This window comes from Ornithorhynchus anatinus, chromosome X1, assembly GCF_004115215.2.
Source record: "Ornithorhynchus anatinus isolate Pmale09 chromosome X1, mOrnAna1.pri.v4, whole genome shotgun sequence".
In the NCBI taxonomy this organism is placed as follows: Eukaryota; Metazoa; Chordata; class Mammalia; order Monotremata; family Ornithorhynchidae; genus Ornithorhynchus; species Ornithorhynchus anatinus.
In genome coordinates this window covers 63,843,068-63,869,820 of record NC_041749.1, presented here as the reverse complement: position 1 = coordinate 63,869,820, position 26,753 = coordinate 63,843,068, and the positions used below count along the sequence as shown (strand labels likewise).

Below are 26,753 nucleotides of genomic sequence, written 5' to 3'. Positions count from 1 at the left end.
CAGTGAGGAGGTTAGTGGTAAAGGAGCGGAGTGTACAGGGTGGGCTGTAGAAAGAGAGAAGGGAGGTGAGGTAGGAGGGGGCAAGGTGATGGAGAGCTTTGAAGCCAAGAGTGAGGAGTTTTTGCTTCATGTGAAGGTTGATATGCAACCACTAGCAGTTTTTGAGGAGGGGAGTGACGTGCCCAGAGCATTTCTGTAGAATGATAATCTGGGCAGCAGAGTGAAGTATAGACTGAAGTGGGGAGAGACAGGGGGGTGGGAGATCAGAGAGGAGGCTGATGCAATAATCCAGTCTGGATATTATGAGAGTTTGTACCAGCTAGGTAGCAGTTTGGATGGAGAGGAAAGGGCGGATCTTGGCGATATTGTGAAGGTGAGACCGGCAGGTTTTGGTGATGGATTGGACATGTGAGGTGAATGAGAGAGCAGAGTCAAGGATGACACCACGGTTGAGGACTTGTGAGTCTGGAAGGATGGTAGTGCCATCCACGGTAACAAGAAAGTCAGGGAGAGGACAGGGTTTGGGAGGGAAGAGAAGGAGCTCAGTCTTGGATATGTTGAGTTTTATGTTTTAGTTTTAGGTTGTATCGACCCCAATCTTTAGTACAGTGTCTGGCACATAGTAAGCACTTAACAAATACTATTTTAAAAAAACAACTTTTAAATTCAAAGACCAGGGATGAGTGAGGCTGGGAGTCCAGCTCAAATAGCTATGGGGACGATCATCCCTATTGCCCCCATAAAGTGGGCACCTATGCTTATTTTAATTTCCTAACCAGATGTATTAGCCTATTCTCAACTAGCTGATATAAATTGTTCAATTGCCTAGTTAGCATAGGCATTTGGTTACTGTCAGTGAAAATATAATGAAATGCAACATACACATGGCCAAGTTCATGTGCTATTGTAAAAGCAGTACTTAATCCATTATCTTCACTAATGGAACAGCTTCTATATGGATCACAGACTGTACCCAGTTCAGCAAGACCTGTAAAAGAATATGAAAAGATTTCACTTGAATACTGAGCTAAAAGTACTGTTTGAAATCAAAATATATTTTAACATTTTTCCCAATTTAGATGATGAAAGCATTGCACTCACCCAAGGTATCACATTTGTCATGCGCTCGACAAATATCCTGTCTGCAGATAAACAGATTTGGGGTTTTGATTACAGTATACACAAGTTAAAAAAAAACTTTAAAGTATATTCATGTTGAGAATAACACATTGGCCTGAATATGACGTAACCTATAAGGCAACCCTTACTTTTAAGTCTTATCCGAAGGTGGAAAAAGGAAATGATTTAGAAATAACTAAAAATGGAATATTTTCCCACATAATACTTTGAGAGCTAGATCTTCCCCTTTGCATCTTCTTCAAAGAGTGTTTAGTTATTTCCCTTGGGAAAAGTACAATGGAGTCATTACTGCAGATAGCTGCATTGACATCGATGCATGCTATTGACTGCATCCTTGAGCAATGTCATTTAACTACCAAGTTGTTCCTCCTGGGAGGATTATACAGTTTAGGCTATGCAGGGTCATGCATTTGAAGGCGCTGGAAGAGGAGTGAATTCTAGCCTTTAGTGTTCCAGGACCCAATAACATAATCATCATCATCATCATGATGGTACTTGTTAAGCACTTACTATGTGCCAAGTACTGTTCTAAGCACTGGGGTAGATATGAGTTAATCAGATTGGACACAGTCCCTATTCCACATGGGCCTCACACTCTTAATCCCCATTTGCCTTTATGTTAACCTCCTCTTCCCACCCTATGAAGGCAAATACTGTTCATCCATTCTTTGAAAAGCAAAATCCTGTGGGTACTACCATCAGGGGCTTAGCTTTTTGACAGAACTCATCTTCAAAGTGACTAAGGTACCAGAAGCCCTACAAGAGCCCTCTTCTGAGTTTATCTATAGAACTAGGGTGAGTGAGATTAACAAAGGGACCTAGTTCCCAGTCCTCGAGATGCAGCCCATCCACGCATGGATCATGAAACTCAAAGACAAATGTAACTTCTGTATTCCAGCTGTTCTGTAGGTCATTTCACTTTTCTGCAAAATGTCTAATTCAAAATGGGCTTGGTCCAGATCTTTTCTGGATAAATATGTGCCTGTGTTTTAAAAGGCTTTTAGATAGGTTTATACCCAAACTATTGAAGACACATGCTTTTCTACCTCATTCTTAAATATCTCCAATAAAGAAATTTGGCCACCTTCTTGGGTAACTTATTCCAATATTTAACCACTCTTACAATCAGAAAGTTCTTCCTGAAATCTGATCTGGATCTCTTGCTGTTTAAGACCAATTCAAGAGAACAAATAATAACTTATCTATAATCATTACTAGCTGATGCTAGCATGTGTCTTGGAAATTAATTGATTTCTAGTGCAGAAATCCAAAGTACCAGATAAATAAGAAAAGCTGTTGTACCTTGTAATAAGGACGGCCGTGTCATGTTGAGTTCCACCAGGATAATTCTGCAGTTGCTGCCATTGACAAAAATTTTTTAATGTTGTCTGGGCATTAAAGGATATGGAAGGACCTTCCTAACCACAAAAATGTAGAAGATTTTTATATTAGTTCTTTACCATTACTTAGTATTTCCACATCATTTCTCATATAGGTAGAAAAAATATTTTTATTACCTGATCATTATGAATCATGACTAATTTCACAATAACAATATTAATTAAATTTCCAATGCTTGGGTCTTTATAGATAGAGGCTACCTGCATCAAAGATAATTTTTCAAAGTTAATCCTAACATTCAAGGAAACAAATTCATCATTCATTAATGACAGTTATATCATCTTCATTAATATACATTTTTAAAAATTTTTGAATCCTCATTGAACTGAAAATCTTAGGCTATATCATGAATAAGATCGATCAGACTCCCAAGGATCTTTTATCTTCAAAAGCACACTTCTCTAATAAAGTCAATAGGCAATTCATGTGCCAAAGAACTGAGATTTGCTTCCATGTTTTTTTATTTCTTTCTTTATATATTTATTTATTTAACTCTTTCCCCTAATTGTAAGACTCAGGGAATCTAGATCAAAACCATCAGGTCTAAGAGTTCGTTTCTGGAGTGCTTCCCTATTTTGTGCTGGATAACATGAGATTGGCACATAGTCAGAATCCCACAACCACAGTTAAAACTTAAGTATCCCTACTGGAACAGGAGAACATTTAGTTCAGTAGATAAATGAAAGAACACAAAATTTCTCAAATCACTTGGCAGATTTTATTCATGTGGGCCAAATGCTCTGCTGAATAGCCTATCCCCAAGTGCCACACTGCAAGACATCATAAATAGTACTATCTGTACTTACTATTGACATCAAGGTTAAAACGTAATGCTGTAGATTAGCTCCATGGTAAGCAACCATTCTGCTGTCTGCAACCACCATGACTTCAACAAATCGAGGATAAGATAAAAAACGTTTTATTCTTTTGTGGGTCTTTTGTTCATCTATGTTATCAGTCTGGTTACTATGGGCAGAAAATGGGTTTGCTTCTAAGCTACTTTTTAATACCTCCACATCAGATAATATACTACTTTCATGCCATTTTTTGGTCCTATTTTTCCTCTTGTCCTTTTGGTGACTATTATTAGGTTCTGTAATGAAAAATAAACAGTGCATATTACAATTCAAATTGCATACTGGAAATGAAATTTTAAACTTCCTAAAGTGATTCTCTTATAGTCAAATTACTTAAACTCAAGTCCTACATGTGGCATTCTTCATATACCTTTCATCAAAATGACAAAAATATTTTAAAATTAGCTTCAGTTATTAAAATGAGAAATTAAGGAAAGAACAGGCTTCCTTCTCCTTCTATATTTTGTCAAAGATGCAATAATTTATTTATTAATAATACTGATAATTGTGGTATTTTTTGTACTAGGCACTAGAGTAGATATAAAATGATTAGGTTGGACACAGATCCTGTCCTGCACTGGGCTCCCATTCTAAGTAGGAGGGTGAGCAGGTATTGAATACCCATTTTACAGTTGAGGAAATGGAAGCACAAAGAAGTTAAGCGACTTACCCAAGGTCACACAACGAGCAAGTGGTCAAGCTAGGTCAGGTCTTCTGACATAGACTACTTTTCACCGGGCCACACTGCATTTCTAAGATTTCTAATCTTTATTAGAAATTATATACCCAGCCGCATCACCCCTTAAAACAAAAATCATGATCTTCCTACACAAAAAATTACATGTGTGTAAAAAGTTTGCAGGTTATATATATGAAGATAACGAAAGCTAAGAAACAGTGGTACTTCATAACAAGTAAAATTCAGAACTAGATGGTGGATATTAAGGCAAGCATCATAGGGATAATCAACTGGACTCTTTCTTATGTTTAGGGAGTGGTGAGTGGGCTGTTGTATGTTCATAGGGTGACCACCTCTGGTTTACATGATCGGGGGGAAGAACACCTCCCCACTGGGCCACACCTGTTTCACAAGTCTGTATATGGGGTACACCCACAAAGGCCTCATTGATCTGATGGTGATTCTGCTGTCGACCTAGCGGTCACTTTATTCACCACTTTTAAAGCAGCGTGAGAATTGGCATGGCTTAGTGGATAGAGCATGGGACTGAGAGTCAGAAGGCCATGGGTCCTAGTCCTGGATGCGCCACTTGTCTGCTGTGTGACCTTGGACAAGTCACTTCACTTCTCTGTGCCCCAGTTACCTCATCTGTATAATGGGGATTGAGACTGTGAGCCCCACATGGGACAGGGACTGTGTTCAACTGATTTGCTTGTATCTACCCCAGTACTTAGTACAGTGCCTGGAACATAGTAAGTGCTCAACAAATACCACAATTATTATTATTAAAGTATAGCTCTAGGAACCATGTTGGATAGTTGAAATGCATAACCCTGTTGCTTGTGCAGGATGCCTCTGTGTGAAGCAGGCTTTTGAGTAAATCAGGTGCTTGCTCTATATTCCATGAGTTCCCAAGAGTGCATTGCTTTGGCTCTCAGAAGCTGCCGATCAGAGGATCAGACTCTTGATTTATTTGACATCTTTAATGTCAAATACATTATAAATGCTGCATGCTCTACATCTTCATTTCATAAGCCTTAGCCTTAATATAATCCACCCCCCCTGCAAAAAAAAAAATCCATTGAGGTCAAATCTTAGTACAGTGCCTGGCACATAGTAAGCTCTTAACAAATGCCATTAAAAAAGTCTGACATCCACGGTGCCCATTTGTAAAATACTTTTCCTATATCCACCTGGTGCCACTAGCTATTACTTGATGGTAGTTCTTTCAACAATATAACAGTAAAATCATTGCTATTTGACAACCCAAGATTTTTAATCAGCTTACAATAGCAAATTCCAAACAATATGACTGAATTAATAGAATGCATTTATAAATGCTAGCAATACCCAATTAGTTCTGATACTCTAGGACTTTAGACTAAAGTCTTCATATTCTCTAAAGTGTCACTTTAATTTGCTTTTACTAATGAACACATCAAATTTTCTAACATGACTTACTGCGCAGATACAGTAAACATAACAGTATATGTCAAGGGAATGCACAGAGGTAAAATAAAACTGATTGTACTGAAATATCTTTCCTCAGTTATGCTGTTATGCTCCAAACTATTATGTAGTGTAAAAATGGATATCCAAACTGTGCAATTACTAAATGCAAATTTCCCTCAGGCACTTAAGGGTAGAACAACTTATTAAATATTATCAAATAGAACAAAAACTCAAATTTTAAGTACTTTTTTACTCTCAACACAGACAAAAGGGAATCCTGCCCAAATGACAAAACAATTATACTCCTAAACATGGTTCCAACATTGAAGAAGAGGCCTTCCAAAGCATAGAGGCTCTGCCAAAAGATGGAGACATGACTTAGCCTCAACTTTTGAGAAAGAACCTCAGCAGTCCAACTCAAGGTAAGTGGAAAGCCACCTGGATCTAATGGCATTCTTACAGAACTCTAATTATTCAATCAACCAATGGCATGTATTGAGCACCTACTGTGGCCAGAGCAATGTACTAAGTGTTGGGACAATACAGTGCAATAGAATTGGTAGACACACGAAGCAGCATGGCCTAGTAGAAAGAGCATTGGCCTGGGAGTCAGAGGACTGGGGTTCTAACCCCGGCTCTGCCAATTACTTGCTGAGTGAACTGGGGCAAGTCACTTAACTTCTCTGTTCTTCAGTTCTCCTGTTCTTCCTCCTACTTAGACTGTGAGCCCCATGTGGGACAAGGGACTGTGACTCACCTAATTAACCTGTATCTACCCCAGTGCTTAGAATGGTGTTTGACACATCATAAGCACTTAACAAATACCATGAAAGAAGATATGGATCCCTGCCCTAAATCTGCAAGCATTGGAGGGGATTTAATCACAAATCTGCATGAGCTTTTCTTCAACATATAGAATGCTGAGAGAATGTCACAATCCTTCAAAGATACAGCCACAATTTCCATCATCAAGAAGAAAGGAGAAAGAGTTGACTGTAGGAACTACAGAGGAAAATCCCTGCTTTCCACATAGGCAAGATTCTAGCCAGAGTCCTGAATAGACTCCTGAAGAACAAAGACAACTGTGCATTACCTGAATCACAATGTGGTTTCAGACTAAACTGCAGCAGTGTAGATGTGATCTTTGTAGTATGACAGATATAAAGACAGTATAGTGAGCAGCACAAAAACTTTTTCCTATGTTCACTGATCTTACAAAAGCATTTCACCATCAATAGACTGGAGCTCTGGAAACTGCTAAGCCAATTTGGCTGTCCTAAAATACTCACTAAGATTCTTAGGCTACTCCATAGTAAAATACAGAGTTGAAGGAATACTGCCTGATCCTTTTTCCAATTCCTGTCCGATTGTAGCAAGGCTTTGTGGTAGGCCTGGTCCAATTCACCCTATTTTATGCTACTATGTTTAAGGATGTAACAAGTGATCTGCATGCTAGAGTCAGAATATACATCCCAGCCACACAAAAATTTTTCCAGCTCAACAGGCTACAAGCTTCACCTAATGTCTCAGACAGCGATTCAGGAACTACTACATTCTGAGGGCTGTGCCACTGATGACTATGCTTTAGAAGTGCACAAGAAGACTATGACTTGGTGGAAAGAGCATGGGCCTGAGACGCAGAGGATCTGGTTCCTTATCCAGGTTCTGCCACTTGCCTGTGAGCTCATTGTGGGCAGGAACTATGTCTGCTTGTTGTTATATTTTACTCTCCCAAGTGTTTATTACAGTGCTTTGCACACAGTAAGCACTTAATAAATATGATTGAATGAATGAATACCTGCTGGGTGACCTTGGGCAAGTCACTTAACTTTTCTGAGCCTCAGTTTTCTCATTTGTAAAGTGAGAATTAAATACTTGTTCTCCCTCTTAGATTGTGAGCCCGATCAATCAATCAATCAATCAATCAATCAATCAGTGGTATTTATTAAGCATGTACTATGTACAGAGCACTGTACTAAGCACTTAGGAAAGTACAATAAGACAAAGTTGGTAGACTGTGTCTGACTTGATTATCTTCTGCAGTGCTTACACATAGTAAGCACTCAAAAAATACCACTATCATTTCATTATTAACACATAGCTATGTCCTGACACATCAATCTTTCAATCAATCAGCAGTGTTCATTGAGTGCTTACTGTTGCAGAGTACTGTACTAATGGCTTGGGAAAGTATAATTATAATAGAGTTGGTAGGCACAGTCTCTGGCCACAAGAAGGTAACAATCTGCAGGGGGAGACAGAACCTAAAATAAATTATAGAGAGCATAAATGGTAAAGCATAAGGATATTTACATAGGTCCTGTGGGGCTGGGGTGAATAACCAAGTCTAGAGTAAATGCAAGTCTTACAAGCCTACCCCTGAAAACTTTACATATAACCAAATATTTTCATTGGAAACACAGAATTTAAAGCAGTCACTAAATTCTGTTATTTACACAGCGCATTGTCCAATCATACAAAGAGATAGAAAGCAGAATCAGAAAGGTCAGCATGGCTTTCAGAAAATTGTAAGATCAAATGGGGCATCAAGCTCCGCACCAAGTCCCAGGTGTACAGGCGTGTAATGTTCTATGCGGCTGTGAAGCCTCGATGTATTACAGAAGACAAATCCAATTCCTGGAGCAGTTTATCTAAGAACCAAACTCAAAGTCAAATGGTAGCACAAGATTTCCATGTCACTAACATTGAAGGATTGTTCACAGAATCAAAGTTTCTCTGGGTGTGACGTGAAATGAATGGATGGCAGTAGGATGCTCAAGCAGCTGCTGCATAGGAAATGTAAAGGGGACACATGCAGGATCAGAGGACAAAAAACTATTTAAAGACATGGCAAAGCCCAGTCCCCAAATCCAGCATAACAGTTGACTGTTGGGAGATTGCTATAGTATACAGACCAGCCTGGTGGGCTGAAATCAGGAGAGGGTTTCTTTTATTTTTATGCTATTTATTAAGCACTTACTATGTGCTAGGCACCATTTTAGGCACTAGGGTAGATACAAAGTAATCAGGTTGGACACAGTCCACATCCCACATAGGGCTCACAGTCTACATCCCAATTTTATAGATGAGGGAACTGAGGCAGAGATAAGTGAATAATAATGTTGACATTTGTTAAGCGCTTACTATGTGCCAAGCACTGTTCTAAGCGCTGGAGGAGATACAAGGTAATCAGGTTGTCCCAAGTGAGGCTCACAGACTTAATCCCCATTTTACAGATGAGGGAACTGAGGCAAAGAGAAGTTCTGTGACTTGTCCGAAGTCACACAGCTGACAAGTGGTGGAGCTGGGATTAGAACCCACGACTCCTGACTCCCAAGCCCAGGCTCTTGCCACTAAGCCACACTGCTTCTAGTGACTTGCCCGAGGTCACACATCAGACAAATGGCAGAGCTGGGATTAGAACCCAGGTCCTTCTGACTCCCAAGCTGGTGCTCTATCCACTAGGCCACGGAGAGCAGCATGGCGTAGTGAATAGAGCACAGGCCTGGGAGTCAGAAGGACCTGGGTTCTAATCCTAACTCTGCTACTTGACTGCTGTGTGGCCTTGGGCAAGTCACTTAACTTCTCTCTGCCTCAGTTTCCTCATCTGTAAAATGGGGATTGAGACTGTGAGCCCCATGTGGGACGTGCACTGTGTCCAACCCAATTTGCTTATATCTATCCCAGCGCTTAGTACAGTGCCTGGCAAACAGTAAGTGCTTAACAAATACCATTATTACTATTATCATTATTAATAATAATAGTTGTTAAGCACTTACCATGTGCCAAATACTGTTCTAAGCCCTGGAGTAGATACTAGATAATAAGGTTGGACACAGTCCCTGTCCCATGTGGGGCTCACATTCTCAGTCCCCATTTTACAGATAAGGTAACTGAGGCCCAGAGAAGTGAAGGGACTTGCCCAAGGTCACACAGTACATAAGTGGCAGAGCCGGTCTTAGAACCCATGACCTTCTGACTCCCAGGCCTGTGCACTTGTGGTTGACCACTTTTAATGTGTGCAAGTATTGTTTTGAGCATGTTAATATTTGTAAATGTTGATTAATCCTTTCATTTGTCATTCTTCTTGTTGAAAGGTAAGTGCTTAACAAGTATTATTATTATTAATAATGATAATAATGGTATTTTTTAAGCACATACTATGTGCCAAGCATTGTTCTAAGCACTGGAGTAGGCACTAGCTAATGAGGTTGGAAACAGTCCTTGTCCCCCATGGGGCTCACAGTCTAAGCAGGAAGGTAGTTATCTGGGTAGTGAGAGATTTTATAGCATTTCTTAGGCTCAATAAATTTCAGGAATCAGATATGATTCCTTAATATAATAATAATGATGGTATTTGTTAAGCGCTTACTATGTGCCAAGCAGTGTTCTAAGTGCAGAGCATTCTTAAAAATAATACATTGAATGATCATATTTTTTTCATGTTTTGCTATGACTTCTGAAGAATATGTTTATTTGCCTATTATTCACACTACCAGCAAATTACTCCCATTTAGGATGCTGCACCTAATTAATAACTAGACTACCTTGGAGGAAGATGAATTGCATCTTAATTAAAATTATCCTTATAATACCCAAAAACAAAAAAAAAATGACAATTATTCTCTATGTAAACCCTAGTCTTTTGGTGAGTAAAGTGCTCAATATAGTATTACAGGATGAAATTTCATTACATTGGTGCTGAAATTGTGTTACCAAAACCTTTCACAAATACAGTGTTTTTATGGCGTTTTTAACTACGTCTAGGCTTTTTTTTTTCTTGGTAAGGCATTTGTAGTTTGCATCCTCAAAAACTCATTTTATACCTGACAGAAATAAAATTCCTTTCTGAGGAAAATGAAGATTCCAGCGATTTGAAATTAAGCGTTATAGGTACATAGTAACTAAATTTAAGTACAGTGTGATCACTTGATGCTTTAAACTGTTCACAGGTATTAGGTTTTATAGATATGAAAATGAGAAATAATAAGTAGAAGAAGAAGAAAGAAATGAGGAAGAAGCAGAGGAAGAAGAAGACGGAGAAGACGATGGAGAAGGAGAAAAAGAAGAGGGAGAAGAAGAGGAGGAAGAGGAAGAAGAAGAGAAGGGAGAAGAAGTAGAATGATTATGGTATTTGTTTAATGCTATCTTTGTGCCAAGCACTGTACTAAGTGTTGGGGTAGATAGAAGATAATAAGGCTGTTCAGAGTCTCCGTCTCTCCACGTCTTGACTATTGGAGAGGATAGTCAAGTAGGAGGAAGACCAGGAAGTTAATCTCCATTTTGCAGATGACGAAACTGAGGCTGGAGAAGTTAAGTGACTTGCCCAAGATCACACAACGGGCAACTGGCAGAGCCAGGTTTAGAACCCTGGTCCTCTGACTCCCAAGCCTGTGCTCTTTCCACTAAGCCATACTAATTTTTCATCTGGTATTTGGTTTTTACTGTAGAGACTCCAACCATTAGAAACTATATTTTAGAACTTGACCTTATTCTACCATACTAAAATTCACCTTAGTAACCAATTTCCATTAAGAATAGTTCTATTTCACACAAACTATTCCTAGGAAATAAGGTCTGTGTATAATAAGACATGTAAATAATTGAAGAAATTTCAATTCAGTTCCTGGTGCAATTGAATCCGAGCTCTGCCCCTTTCTGCTATGTGACCTTGGGCAAATCACTTCACTCCTCTGTACCTCAATTTCCACATTTGTAAAATGGGAATTCAATACCTGTTCTCCTTCCTACTTAGACTGGGAGCCCTATATGGGACAGAGCCTATGTCTGACCTGATTACCTTGTATATCTACCCCAGTGCTTAATAGGATGCTTGGCACACAGTAAATGCTTAAAATATGTCATAATAATACTTATCATTGTTGTTCTTCTTGTTATCTGAATGGTGGAAAAATCCAGGAAACATCCCCTTAGCTGACCTCTCCATATGAACTAGAATTATTTTCCATTACGTGTTTCAACACCCTGTGCTCATCTACTAAATAAAGTTATAAATTAACTTTATTTTCAAGTGAAATTCTTTCAGTCCCTGGAATTTTTATTTCTTGGGCCTAGTTTTTTCCATATTTATTTTTATAATTTCTTTATCCCTATATGATCCAGCTAAGGGAGATGCTAATGTTAGCTAATGTAGGGAAGTTAATTATTGGACACCATCACAATGTTTATCCAAGTTTAACTCAATTTCCTCAAGGCAGTGAAATACCTTATGATCTATCAGCCTCGAATTTCACCTTTACTGAAAATTGCAGGGACATACTAACAGGTGTGCTGAATAGGTCACTGTTAGATAATCCAAAAGCCTAACCTATTTATTGAAGTTCAAATTCTGTTGTATTGTACTTTCCCAAGTGCTTAGAACAGTGCTCTACACAGTAAACACTCAATAAATACCACTGCTTGATTGATCGCCATCTAAAACTTGCTCACAGTTTCCCTCCAGCTGGGAACTTCCTTCCCCTTCATATACAACAGATCTCCACGCTCCTCATCTTCAAAGCCCTACTAAAATTGTGTCTCTTCCAAGAGGTCTTTTCTGACTAAGCCCTCATTTCTCATATTTGTCCTCCCTTCTGGGTCACCTAGGCACTGCCTAGGCTCTTGAGTCTTGTACCCTCTAAGAATGTTGATACTCACTCCATCCCCAGGCCCACAGCACTTATGTATATATGCTTATACTTGATTGCTTCCCTTATCTAGAATTTCTTTTAATATCTGTCTCTTCCACTATTGTACTGTACTCTTCCAAGTGCTTAGTACATCGGGCACCCAGAAATCACCCAATAATTACCAATGAAAGATTGAAACGTTTAAATTGATTTACATCCAAGTAAAATGCTTTCATACACTTTCAGAGCCCCACTTTCATTCATTCATTCAATAGTATTTATTGAGCGCTTACTATGTGCAGAGCACTGTATTAAGCTCTTGGAATGTACAAATCTGCAACAGATAGAGACAGTCCCTGCCCAGTGACGGGCTTACAGTCTAATCAGGTATTTAATGAGGACTTACTGTGTGCAGAGCACTGTACTAAGCACTTGGGAGAGGACACTACAACAAAGTTGGTAGACACATTCCCTGCCCACAAGAAGCTGGTATAGTATGAGGAAAAGAACCGACACTTTCCCAAACTGCTAATGTGCTGCAACCTTGACCTTGAGGAGCCACCTCTAGAAGTGTAATGCACAGATTCAGCTTTCAGTCTGCATGGGATACAGTGGTGTGAGTTTAAAATTGGGTCCCCCAGAAAAGGGGAGAATGCCTTTCCTGCCTTTCTCACCTTTCCCCCATCCTGAGCAAATCATTGTGTTGCTCTGCCTTCCAAAATGTCCAGGAAACACTATGGAGGAGATTGGAGAAGGGGTACATTTAGAGCAGAGGCATGGGGAATAGGGTGGAATCTGTTAGTTTGGGGAACCTCCCTTACTATGGGAGCTGCATGGGTTGGATTTACAGCTCAAATGGGGTAGTTAATAGTGTCAATTTGTAACATAAGCACATCTCCCAGAAATTTCAGCCAAATTATCAGCAGAATTGGAACATTAGAGGCTCCACAAATGTGGCTCAGTGGAAAGAGCTCGGGCTTGGGAGTCAGAGGTCATGGGTTCTAATCCTGGCTCCACCGCTTGCCAGCTGTGTGACTTTGGGCAAGTCACTTAACTTCTCTGTGCCTCAGTTACCTCATTTGTAAAATGGGGATTGAAAAACTGTGAGCCCCACGTGGGACAACCTGATCACCTTGTATCCCCCCAGCGCTTAGAACAGTGCTTTGCACATAGTAAGCACTTAATAAATACCACCATTATTATTATTATTAATTCTGACCACAAATGACCAGGAATGGAACCCCTCACAAGGGCACCCAATGGAAAAAGATGACTCACAGCATGGCAGAGTGGAAAGAGCACAGGCCTGGGAGTCAAAGGACCTGGGTTCTAATCTTGGCTCTGCCAGTTGCTTACTGTGTGACATTGGGCAAGTCACTTAACTTCTCTGTGCCTCGGTTCTTCTGTTCACCCTCCTCCTACTACTACTGTGAGCCTCATGTGGGACAGGGACTGTGTCCAACCTAATTAGCTGCTCTAACTCCAGTGTTTAGAGAAGTGTTTGACACATTGTAAGCACTTAACAAATACCACAAAACAAAAACAAGAACGGTCATCTATTAGATTATAAGGCAGGGATTGTGTCTACTAATTCCATTGCACTCTACCAAATTCTCTGTAGAGTGCTCTGCACACAGTAGGTGCTCAATAAATAATTTTGATTAACTGATTGACAGCCATTCCTTCCTCTTGGCCAGCTTCTTAAATACAAGACTTTAGGCCTTTTTAGAGACTTGCTATACCAAACCAGTAATTTAAAGCAGAAGGTTTCAACCAAGGTTACAAAGAATCCAGAGTGTTTCAAAATATCTTAGGGGGAAGCAGAGTGTTCTTCTGATTCACTGGCAGTGAGCCACATCTTAAAGGATACATACAGGCACTAGGACAGTGGCAATAGCATTTCCCACCACTGCTGAACTGACTTTCCTTGAGAAAGCTCCCTGCAAGGAACAAAGCAAGAAGGGGCACCAGAGTTTGGAAACATGGACTCCAGGGAGCTGATGGCAGAGGCAGCAGCAAGAGCAGTTTCTCTTACAGCCTGCTCCACTCTGTTCAGCTCTGTGATTATTTCTCTGAATGTATGAGTAGGGAAATGTGTGAGGGCTTGATGGTGAGTGAGCAGGATGAAGGGGAGAGTGAGGGTGAGGAAGGACTGAGCTGAAAAATAGCACAGCCAAGTGGAAAGAGCACAAGCCTATGTTCCAATCCAGGCTCTGCCAATTACCTGCTACTTAACCTTAGGCAAGTCATTTAACTTCTGGGTGCCTCTATTTACCCTTCTGTAACATGGAAATTAGATATCTGTTGTCCATCCTCCTTAGACTGTATCTAATATGCTGTATCTACCCCAGTGCTTAGTACAGTGCTTGACACATAGTAAGCATTTAACAAATACCACAATTATTATTAGACTGTGAGCCCCATGTGGGACAGGCACTATGTCTAATCTGATTGTCAAGTATTTAGCCCAGCGCTTAGTACAGTGATTGGCAGAGTAATCTTAAACACCACTATTATTATTATTACTTAGGAAGATTTTGGTCCTCATAAATTTAATCTGCACAAGGCAAAACAAACCACTCATTTTCATGTGCATAACCCCAATGCTTCTTAATAATGCAAACATATCCTTCTTCCTTTGCACTAACACCAAGTTGGGAATTGTGTAAAAATGCTTATTGAGGTTGCAACCACAGGGTTTCCTCTGGCAGAAACAGATTTTTGAGTATCTGATTCCGTTTTACTAGACGCCTCATGATTGGTTGGTGGCTGTGAGACTCATTTCACTCTGTCATTTATGGTTCTCCTGTCTCTCTTAAGTAAAACTTGAAACACATGGCTTTCATGCTTTCAGCATTCAGCATGCAATGACTGTGTAGCACTCGGCATCCAAAAGGCAAACCAACTGGCTGTCTCAAACAGGATTAATAGGTGTCCTCCTCAGGACTCTTCCTTAGCGCTGGTTAAGACCCCCAACTACTTACTGCAACAAGGCCTTTTAGTTATAGCTTATCAAGAGGGGGTCTTACTCTTTACTATTCAACAGATAATCACTTTCCCCACTTTAAAAGCCTTATTACAGTCACTTCTCCTCCAATAGGCCTTCCCCGACTAAATCCTCAGTTCCTCTTAATAATAATAATGATGATATTTGTTAAGCACTTACTATGTGCCATGCACTGTTCTAAGTGCTGGGGTGGATACAAGCAAATTGAGTTGGCCCTGTCCCACTTGGGGCTTACAGTCTCAATCTCCATTTTACAGATGAGGTAACTGAGGCACAGAGGACTTAAGTTCATTCATTTATTCATTCATTCATTCATTCATTCATATTTATTAAGTGCTTACTGTGTGCAGAGTACTGTGCTAAGTGCTTGGGAAAGTACAATACAATAAAGAGTGGCAATCCCTGCCCACAACAAGCTCACAGTCTGGGGGTGGGGCGGGGGGCAGGGCGAGACAGACATCAATACAAATAAACAGACATCAATACAAATAAACAAAATTACACATTTATACATAAGTGCTGTGGGGCTGGTAGAGGGGGGAAGAGTAAAGGAAGCAAGTCAGGGCGACACAGGAGGAAGTAGGAGATGAGGAAACGAGGGCTTAGTCTGGGAAGGCCTGTTGGAGGAGATGTGTCTTCAATAAAGCTTTCAAGCGGGGGAGAGTGATTGTCTGGAGGATTTGAGGTAGGGCATTCCAGGAAAGAGGTAGGACATGGGCCAGGTGTCGGTGTCAAGAGAGGCGAGATTGAGGCACAGTGAGAAGGTTAGCACCAGAGGACCGAAGTATGTGGGCTGGGTTGTAGAAAGAGAGAAGCGAGGTGAGGTAGGAGGGGGCAAAGTGAATGGAGTGCTTTAAAGCCGATGGTGAGGAGTTTTTGTTTGATACAGAGGTATATAGGCAACCACAAGAGATTTTTGAGGAGGAGGGTGACGTGTCCTGAGCGTTTCTGCAAAAAGATGATCCAGACAGCAGAGTGAAGAATGGACTGTAGCGGGGAGAAGGAGGAGATTGGGAAGTCAGCAAGGAGGCTGAGGCAGTAATCTAGACGGGATAGGAGGAGTGATTGTTTTAACGTTGTAGCAGTTTGGATGGAGAGGAAAGGGTGGATTTTAGCGGTTAAGAGACTTGCCCAAGGTCATATAGGAGACAAGTGGTGGAGCTGGGATTAAAACCCACAACCTTCTGACTCCCAGGCCCATGATCTATCGACTACACCATGCTGCTTCCTTCATTGTCACCCTTACACTTAGATTTGCAGCCTTTATTCACCCCACTATCAGCTCCATAGCACTTGTATACATATCTGAAATGTATTTATGTAAATGTCTGTCTCTCCCTCTAGACTTTAAGCTCACTGTGGGCAGGGAACGTGTCTACCAACTCTGTTACACTGTACTCTCCCAAGTGTTTAGTACAGTGTTCTGCACACAGTAAGTGCTCAATAAGTACGATTGATTGACTGATTGATTGCTAACTTCTAGGTATTTGATTCCATTACTGACCTTCCTGTCTTTTGCAGTCCAGAACACAATTATCTCTTCCATACCACTACTTTAATGCCATTTCCCCTAGCAAAGCCAAATGGAAAAATAGGTGCCATTATTGCTGCTATTCAGTAATTCAGACAAAAAAAGACCCATTGTTTGAGGGTGTTTTTTTTTAAAAAAAACGGAAATTACCTCAATTCTCCAGTTGGCTTTGCCATTGGAAAACTAGTCCAGGTGATGGGATCAACCTCCTATTCCAGGATGTGAATCTCAACTTTTCTCAGCTAGGAAAAGTTGTGATAGAAAAAAACTGTTGGAAAAAGGAGGTGGAAGAGATGAAATACTTTGCAAGAAATGAAGACTCTCTGTTAGAGTTGTAAAGAAAGGAAAGAAACATTTTGTGATTTAATTTTTTGAAATTTGTGGATCCAAAAGAAAGTAGCTTAAAATCTACAGACTGTAGAGAAAAAAAAAGATAAAATGCTTCAGAATATAAAAGCCATAAACAACTAAAATTACATCACAAAATTTGGTGAAAACTACAAACAAACATGAAATATGCCCACGATAAATTGGATTTAGAAAAACTAAAATGCTAATGAGTCACAAATTAAGTAATGACCACGATAACCACTCATTGATATTAACGTACAAGTAGAACAAATCATTAAATATAAGAAACAATACAAAAGAAAGAGAAAATAGAGGTAAACCACGGATATTTCCATGATCATAAAGCCTGTGGACTTTATCTTATTGGACTAAGTGACTACTAAGTTATTCTTAAGCCTGTCAACTGAAAGCAAACAAATTATTTTTACACATGGATGTTAGAGGAAGGGTCCCTCATTAAAGAATAGAAGGATCAAAAGAAAAAATGGCTAAAATATATTCACATCAGTGTGTCATACTTGAATTTATAAGAGAAATAATCAGAAATATTTCCTAGCAGGAAAGAAAGAGTGTTGAAAAAAATGACTTCTTAACAGTGCTTCCGATGTAGCCCGGCAGAAAGAGTCGATTTCCACTTCCTATCAACATGATTGATCTATACCTGGGTACCTAACCAATCAGCATTTAAATGAAATGAAAAATACATCTGGAAGGGAGGAAGGAATGCAGAAAAAGACATGTCTATCAGAGTAAAGGTGACAATTTCCCTAGACCCTTAACAAACTATCAAAGGACAGGTGCTGGCCTGCTTTCCTCAATTTATCATTCATCAGCCAAGGACTTTCCGAGAAGGCTAATAAGAATAATATCCTCCTGCTTTAAAAAAAAATGGGGGTGAGATCAAGACTATCTCCAGACACAGAATTGGAATTTGTTGGGAAAGAAATAGAAGAAATCAACTACCATTACTGGAGTAAGCAACTTACAAAAACACAACAAACAGTTTAAATAGCTTGTATAATTTTATCATTTTGCATCCCTACTGAGCATGGTATTCAGGCACTTGGCCAACATTTATTGAGCAAGCATTGTATTTAAAGCTGTGGGAAGCTGTTGGCACAGGCCTTGCTCTCAAAAACCATACAATCTGACCCAAATACAAATGAGTCCCAAAGTTGGAAACATTGAGAGTTTTTCCGAGAAGGCTAATAAGAATAATCATATCCTCCTGCTTAAAAAAAAAATGGGGGTGAAATCAAGACTATCTCCAGACACAGAATTGGAATTTGTTGGGAAAGAAATAGAAGAAATCAACTACCATTACTGGAGTAAGCAACTTATAAAAACACAACAAACTGTTTAAATGGCTTGTATAAGTTTATCATTTTGCATTCCTACTGAGCATAGTGTTCAGTCACTTGGCCAACATTTATTGAGCAAGCATTGTATTTAAAGCTGTGGGAAGTTGATGGCACATGCCTTGCTCTCAAGAACCATACAGTCTGACCCAAATACCAATGAGTCCCAAAGATGGAAACATTGAGGGTTCCCAAATACATACCCACTTGGAACTGGGTAAGAGGTGCCCGAAACTGGAGCTACCAAGATGTTGTTCTACAACTTCCTCCCATTTCATGTTAAAATTCAAATTCAAATTTTCCTTTCATATTAAAAGCCTTATAAAAATCACATCTCCTGCAAGAGGCCTTTCCCAACTAAACCCTTTTTTCCCCTACTCTCATCTATGTTGCCCTTGCACGTGAATTTGTACCATTTATTCACCCCACCCTCAGTCCCCTAGCATTTACGTACATATCCTTATACTCTGCTGCTTTCCCTATCTGTAATTTATTTTAATGTCTGTCTCTCCCACTAGATTGTAAACTCCTTGAGGAAGGGATCATGTCCACCAAATCTACTGTACTGTACTCTCTCAACCACTTAGTACAATGTTCTGCATACAGTTCAATAAATACCACTGATTGATTGATTGATTGACTTTGGTACATTTTTTTAGTTGCCCTGCTTCCAGCAGGCTGAACCTCCCCAGTCCTGCCCTGGAATCCAGTCAGGGTTCCAGGATTGAGGTTTCAGATGACCCATCAGCGGATCCTGGAAGAAGTTTTGAGATTGAGGTAGAGGTTCTCTCCTTGGATGAGGCCCAGAGCACAACTTTGACTCTGGGAATAAACCAGGGGTTCCTCTCACCCGTGATAAGTTTCAGGGCTCAGGTATTAATATTATTATTTTCATTACCATTGTCATTTTTATGATGATGATGTAGGGACTCTTTGAGCTTACTCTGTCTCTGGCAGATTGTAAACTCATTGAGGGCAGGGAATGTGTCTGTTATACTGTATTCTCCCAAGCGCTTAGTCCAGTACTCTGCACTCAGTAAGTGTTGAATAAATATGATTGACTGACTGGGCAGGGCCTTTTAGTGCCTCTGGATCTATTTAGGAACTTTTCACAGCCCCATCTGGAGCAAGAGGATAGATGCCACATAGCCTCAATACTCTGCCTTGAGGTGGCCCCAGTGCTCAAAATGATAGGGTGGCATGCATATAACTGTCCTTCAATACATGTGGAGTTAAACCTAGAATTAAAAAGTTAAAAAAAAACTATGTAAAGTCCAGAAGGTAGGTGAAACTGGAGGAAAGACATAAGCAAATAAAGAAAAGAAATAGAAGAGGAGCACTGAAATAAAATCATTCTAAGAGACAAATAGCAATTTGGGGATAGCTCTTGACTCTACTAAACTATGGCACTTTTCACTTCTGGGAACAGGAAATATTCCCACCGAAACTATTTTCACTCCCTGAGCAAAGAAACCTCCAGCTACCTTGTTGCAGTAGTTTCCATGACCTGCATGTCCATTCCTTCAAGGACTGCTGATGAAATGTGCCATTATCCATAGTTTTTTCCAACTGTTCTGAGCCTCCTGCATCTGAATTCAAAGAAGGGAGCAGAAGCAGCTGGAAGAGAGAAACCAGAGTGGCATAGTCCAGCAGCAACCTTTGGAAGAACCAATCAAATTGGCCCATAGTGCTAACCCAGTTGGTACTAGGCTCCTCAGATATGAAGGGACATGACTAATGGATGGGTCTTCATAAAGGAAACCTCCAAGAAAAAAATTCAAAAGGTTATAATGGCATTTCATAAGGCTATACCTCTTCCTGTGTCCAAATGAATCAATCCCCTAATGTAGTGATTTGGTAAAGGACCAATTTCAATGTCCGGCAGAAACTAAGATTCTGAAAAATATTGACCATAGTAAAAAAAGGCTTCCTTCTTCACTCATCTGCATGAACCAAGATGTTCTGACTATGCTTTAACCTGGCATGGCTTTGCCTGGTGTTTCTAAATTGTTGCATAATATAATAATGCTATAATGAGTGCCAGCTCCCAATTTAGATGGGGTCAGGATGTCTCCAGGGAATTTACACAGTTTTTTTTAATAGTATTTGTTTTGCACTTACTGTGTGTCAAGCAACGTTCTAAGCACTGGGGTAGATACAAGATAATCCTGTTGGACACAGTCCCTGTCCCACATAGGGCTCACAGTCTAAACTGGAGGAAGGAGGATTTTATAGATGAGCTAACTGAGGCACAGAGAAGTTGTGACTTGCCCAAGGTCATGCAGCAGACATGTGGTGTAGTTGGGATTAGAACTCAGGTCCTCTGATTCCTGGGCCCATGCTCTATCCACTAGGCCATGCTAATTTTCATGATTCATCTACATGTTCTATAAAAAGTAATGAGTTATGGCTGGGGGGCGGTGAAATATGCTAAAATGAATATATAATGATCATTTCCTCTAAGTCTGACACAGGAAAAAAGGTCACTTTTTCCAGTGCCTCAATATCTGTAGAATGTCTTGAGATGCTCCTATTCTCTAACATTAAAATTTAGATTTCATTTATGTGATAGAAAAGTCAATGCTCACATTATTCCAATGAGGTATGACTATATAGCATACATAAGTACACTACCGACTTCTGTTCCTCAGGTAAACAAAGATAAGTAATTTGAGGAAAATATAGAAACTGCTATAGAAGTGGGAGAAAAAGAGAAATCCAACTTGGGATAAGCAGAATGAAAATGTAAGGATATAGGATTTAACGCATTTATTTGAGAAAAAAGATCTTATACAGTAAAGTATTGAAAAGGGATGAAATTAAAGATCACTTTATACTCTTCTGATATCATTTTCTGTTGAATAAGCCTGGGAAGTCAGCAAGGTACACAGAACTTATTCATTGTAGAGAAACAGAGTTATGATGAAAAGATTAATGGAAAGGCACAGGAAGAGAGTTGAAATTTTGGAAGAGAGGAGCCCTGGATGTCATTAAATAACAGGGAGTAGAGTTCAATGTGAATCCTAAAATGTAAAGAACTCTTTTAATCACCATCAGCTGTTGGGTAAGTCTCCATGGCTTGGTCAATCTTAAAGTTAAAGAACTCAGAGTAAGGGCCCCTGGCCATGAGAGAGAATCAATCAATGGCATGTATTGAATGTTTACTGTGTGCAGAGCATTGTACTAAGCGCTTGGAAGAGTACAAAATAACAGAGTTGGAAGATATGTTCCCTGCCCACAAGGAGCTTACAGTCTAAGGAGGAGTTTACAGAAGAGAGGAATATTGGAGCAATAGATTAGAGTTGTTTTTAATGACAATAAATATTTTTACCACAGTGCAGCTATTGCATTAGCAGAGGCTCATAGTCAGAATCTAAAAGGAAGTAGGCTAGGCTTGGAACAATCAGGAAGTCAGCAACTCAGAAATATAAAAAAAATATGAAAATGCAATCCACAACATTAATATTCCATTTTTTTAAAGTAACGTATGACCTCTGGCATCATTTGTATAATCATCATATGTGAAAATGATGGTAAAATTCCTATAAGTTGGTGCATTTTTCTGGACCGATAGGTATTTTGAATCCTCATGCAAGGCTGTTATATAGTATACATGGTAAAGAAAAACATATGCACATAAGCTGTCAAACAGAGAAAATGATTGCTTAGCCTTCATTTCCATTAAAGAATTATGCTATGTGAAATGGATTTCAAGCCATCTAGATTGTGTTGTAAAGATGTTGAATTCAATTAAACAAAGAACAAATACCTGAGGTGTCACAAATATGCCGTTTTCTTGTTGAATCTGGCTGAGGTGCACTACGTCTGTAGATGATGTGAGGTTTATTGTGTTCTTCTTCATATTCATGTTCATCAACTGATAACAATGGCTCTATAAAATAATCCCCATCATGATATCTGAATGTGCCTAGCTGAGAAAGAAGTAGAAAGTAACAAACTTAAACTATGCACCAAATGGAAAAAAAGCAGCAATTAATACAAAATGCATAGATGACCATTTAATATTCATTCATTCATTCAGTCGTAAAAATTGAGCACTTACTGTGTGCAGAGCACTGTACTAAGCATTTGGGATAATGCAATTTAATACAAACTAGTTCCCACGTTACCTACATTTACAACATTTACGAATGGAGATAGAGCAGTCAGCAGTAGCTTAGTAGCACACTTCTCTATATCTGACTTAAAATTAAACTATAGGTAAACTTGACCATTCATGGCCATTGCATTTGTTAATGACTGCAAAATAGCAAATAGCAAACAATTCAACCCTACTGTACAAATAGTATTAGATTATTACCAATGTTGAAAGTAAAAAAAAAAAAAATTCTAACCGGAGTGCTGGTAACTGTCCCTGTATCTGCTACTCCAGTGACAAGTGGGATTTAATCTTGTTATGGGCAGGGAACATGTCCACTAATTCTGTTGCATTGTACTCTCCCAAGCATTCAGTATAGTGCTCTGCACATAGTAAGCACTCAATAAATACCATTGATTGATTGATTTTAGGGGGAAAAGGAGGGTTGGCCACCCAAGGTGGCAAGAGAGCTTCTTGGGGGTGGCAATAGAAAGGGAATGAAGATGGTCAGCCACTGAAGAAGACATCAGGCATCAGGCCAGGCCCTTGGTGCAGAGCAAAACGGGACAAAACTGAGGCTGTTGGTAACCAAAGAGATGGCAGGGGCAAGGGGTGGGACACAGCCTCCCCTTGGACCAACTCAGCCCCACATGGGTAAGGGCAATGCTCAACACCACCCTGAAATATCCAATCTGAGATTTGTTCTTGCCAGAGCTGAGCTGCGCCTGCTTTCGCCTTATTTCCAGCATTGGTTAGTACAGCGATCAAGTTCTGTGACTTCCTCCTAGTATTGGTTTCTGTGTCTCCCTGTCACTGCTGCATTCAGAGGCCTACAAACAAATCTTGACTCCTCATGTTGATGGAGCTCAAGAAACACTGACTTCTAGGGCAGTGGAGCATCCAGTGACATTAGGAACTTGATCTTATTTTTAACAATAGGGTTAATTCTTTGTTCACCCATTTGTGAGTTGTTCATGATGCCAAACAAAATAAATGAGCACAGAACTCATGGCGAGTAGTAAATTTCATGAACTGGAAACCTACTGATAGGTGTAATTATAAGCACTCTCTAAGTAACCCATCTCTTTTCCCGTCTGTAAACTCCTTGAAACCAGGAATAGTGTCTCTTACTTCATTGTCACTCCCCAGAGTGTTTAGTCAGGGCTTTAAAGGAATTCGGTAAGTAATAAATCTTACTGACTGACTCTTTCAGGAAAATGGAATGCAGAAGAGGAAATAATTTACCAAATTATGTCAAAGAGTTAATGTAACTTTTCTGAATAGACAGGAATGAGCTGAATAAGTTATTCTGTGGAGTCACTAGCACAGTACCTAGTTTAGGTGGATGCTTAATATTAAAAGCTAACAGTGATAATGAAGTCAATTTTAGACAGGGTTTGTTTGTGTTGTGTGTGTGTGTGTGTGTGTGTGTGCTGTATGTGTGTATTCAGAGTGAGAAAGATGTCCCTCATATGTGAGGTTGATGTTGATATTTTCAATAATTAGATTTTATCTCAAATTTGAACCCCTTATCGTCCCTTCTAAACCATCTCCTCCTCCTAACTTTTCCATCACTGTTGATCATGCCATCATCCTCTCCATTCCACGAGCTGGCAACCTTGGTGTCATCTTTTCCTCCTTTCTTTCATTTGATTCCCATAATCATTTTGTCTCTAAATTTCATTCTGACTCAAAGTTCCACCAGTTCTTCCTCTATAATATTCTACAGAGCCACATCTTCCTCTCCACCCTAACAACCACTCTCCAGGTACATCGGGTGGGATTCCTCTTTAAGCACTTGGGCAGGCACTATACCAACTGTATATATTTTCGTTACCCTATTTATTTTGTTAATGAATTGTACATCGCCTTGATTCTATTTAGTTGCCATTGTCTTTACGAGATGTTCTTCCCCTTGACGCTGTTTATTGCCATTGTTCTCGTCTGTCGGTCTCCCCCGATTAGACTGTAAGCCCGTCAAACGGCAGGGACTGTCTCTATCTGTTGCCGACTTGTTCATCCCAAGCGCTTAGTACAGTGCTCTGCACATAGTAAGCGCTCAATAAATACTATTGAATGAATGAATAAGTGCTTGAGGTGAACACAAGATAATCAGGTGAGACCCAATCCCTGTCTCACATTGGGCTAAGAGTCTAAATTGGAAAAGATTTAATCCCCATTTCACAGATGAAGTAACTGACGCACAAAGAAGTTAAATGGTTTGCCCATGGTCACATAGCAGATAAGTGGCTGAGCCAGAGATAAGTGACTTCCTTCTTGATCTCTCTGCCTCTGCCCACTGCCCCCCCAGCAACACCCTACCCCACTTTAGTCTCTTTTACATACAGCTGCACACATATCAGCTATTTCAAATTCTGATTGGAGCCATGTCTTTCCCCTTTTAAAATCCTCCAGGGATTTCCTATTGCTTCTCATAGAAAATAAACAATAATAATAATAATAATGTTGGTATTTGTTAAGCGCTTACTATGTGCAGAGCACTCTTCTAAGTGCTGGGGTAGACACGGGAATCAGATTGTCCCACGTGGGGCTCACAGTCTTAATCCCCATTTTACAGATGAGGTCACTGAGGCACAGAGAAGTTAAGTGACTTGCCCACCGTTACACAGCTGACAAGTGGCAGAGCCGGGATTCGAACCCATGACCTCTGACTCCAAAGCCCGTGCTCTTTCCACTGAGCTACGCTGCTTCTCCTTGACTACCAAGCTTTAGTATTTACCAAGCTCTTTATTAGTTGGCTCCCTCTTACCTATCTGCTCTCTTCTCCCATTACAAAACCAGTTTGTGTTCTTCAGTGACCCCAAGCTAACCTCCTAATGGTTCCTTTCTCTCAACTTGCCCTCCTTCCCCAAATCTGAAATGTTATATCCCAACGAGCTTTGCAAACCAAGTTTCACCCCTTTTTCAAAACTCTCCTTGAAGGTCATCTCTACCACAAGGCATTCCCCAATTAATCCCCTTTCCCTTACTCTATCTCACCTTCTCATCACCCACCTCAGCATTTATGTATTTTTTATTCACATGTCTATTATTCATCTAATAATAATGGTATTTGTTAAGCATATACTATGTGCAAAGCACTGTTCTAAGCAATGGGGTAGATAGACGGTAATGAGGTTGTCCCACGTGGGGCTCACAGTCTTAATCCCCATTTTACAGATGAGGTAATTGAAGCACAGAGAAGTTAAGTGACTTGCCCAAAGTCACACAGCTGATAAGTGGCAGAGCTAGGATTAGAACTCACAACCTCTGACTCCCAAGCCCTTGTTCCTTCCACTGAGCCACATCTTACTCTTAACTATGGTATATTCTATATATGTCTATTGCCTTCCCCATTAGATTATAAACTCATCAAGGGCTGGGTTCACATCTTCCATTTCTTTTGCATACTCCTCAAGCACCTAGTGTTGTGAACAAAGGAGTGCTTAATAAAGAGTGTTGGTATTGACACTGACCAGACCATGTTTTATGTTTGTGTGTGTGACTGTTAGATTGATATACAATCAACAGTGCAAACACACTGTGCACATGCAGAGATAGTACTCTGATGGGAAGTGAGACAGGCAGTTTTTAGTGTACCTATCTTGCTTTTTCTCCATTTGGATGAGGAATGAATTTCCATAAAGGAATGCTCAATCACTCGGAGTGCAATCAAATGGTGCTGTCAATGCTTCAGCAACTAAACAACCCTGCTGCACTGTCTATTTTTGTAGGATTTTAGTTTAGAGTTGAAGAGGGTTATTCTACAATTAGTAAATCATTTGTTTTTCCAGTAGCAGTAATAAGCACCTACTACTTCTCTCTCCTTCTTTGCAATCTCACATTTCCTCCTGTCTTTGGGGCATCTCTATTTGGAATCTCACAGGCAACTCAAATTTAACATATTCAAAACAGAACTCATCTTCCCACCTAAATCCTCTCATCCCCCTGACTTGTCCATCCCTGTTGACACCACCACCATTCTCTCTGTCTCACAAGCCTGCAACTTTGGCGTTATCTTCAACTCATCTCTCTGCTTCAACCCACATATTCAGTCTGTCACCCCTTCCTTTCCACCCCAACTGCTTCCATGCTCATCCAAGCACTTGTCACACCCTGCCTTTACTACATCAACCTCCTTGCTGACCTCCCTGCCTCCAGCCACTCCCCTCTCCAGTCCATGTTAATGCTTGGGTCATTTTTCTATAGCATTACTCTGAGCACCATGTCTCCCCCCTCTTCAAAAACT

General features: G+C 40.0%; 1 protein-coding gene across 6 annotated transcripts in view; it reads right to left on the bottom strand.

The window, feature by feature from the left end:
• Positions 1-26,753, bottom strand: part of ADAMTS9 (ADAM metallopeptidase with thrombospondin type 1 motif 9) — a 187,142-nt gene that overhangs the window by 154,642 nt on the left and 5,747 nt on the right. For all 6 annotated transcript variants that reach the window (XM_029052175.1, XM_029052178.1, XM_029052177.1 and 3 more), the window contains exons 3-8: positions 22,175-22,337; positions 3,348-3,634; positions 2,658-2,741; positions 2,443-2,558; positions 1,102-1,142; positions 883-988 (exon numbers count right to left, since the gene is read on the bottom strand). In XM_029052175.1, the coding sequence (XP_028908008.1) occupies positions 883-988; positions 1,102-1,142; positions 2,443-2,558; positions 2,658-2,741; positions 3,348-3,634; positions 22,175-22,337 (797 nt within the window). The remainder of the gene's footprint in view (positions 1-882; positions 989-1,101; positions 1,143-2,442; positions 2,559-2,657; positions 2,742-3,347; positions 3,635-22,174; positions 22,338-26,753) is intronic.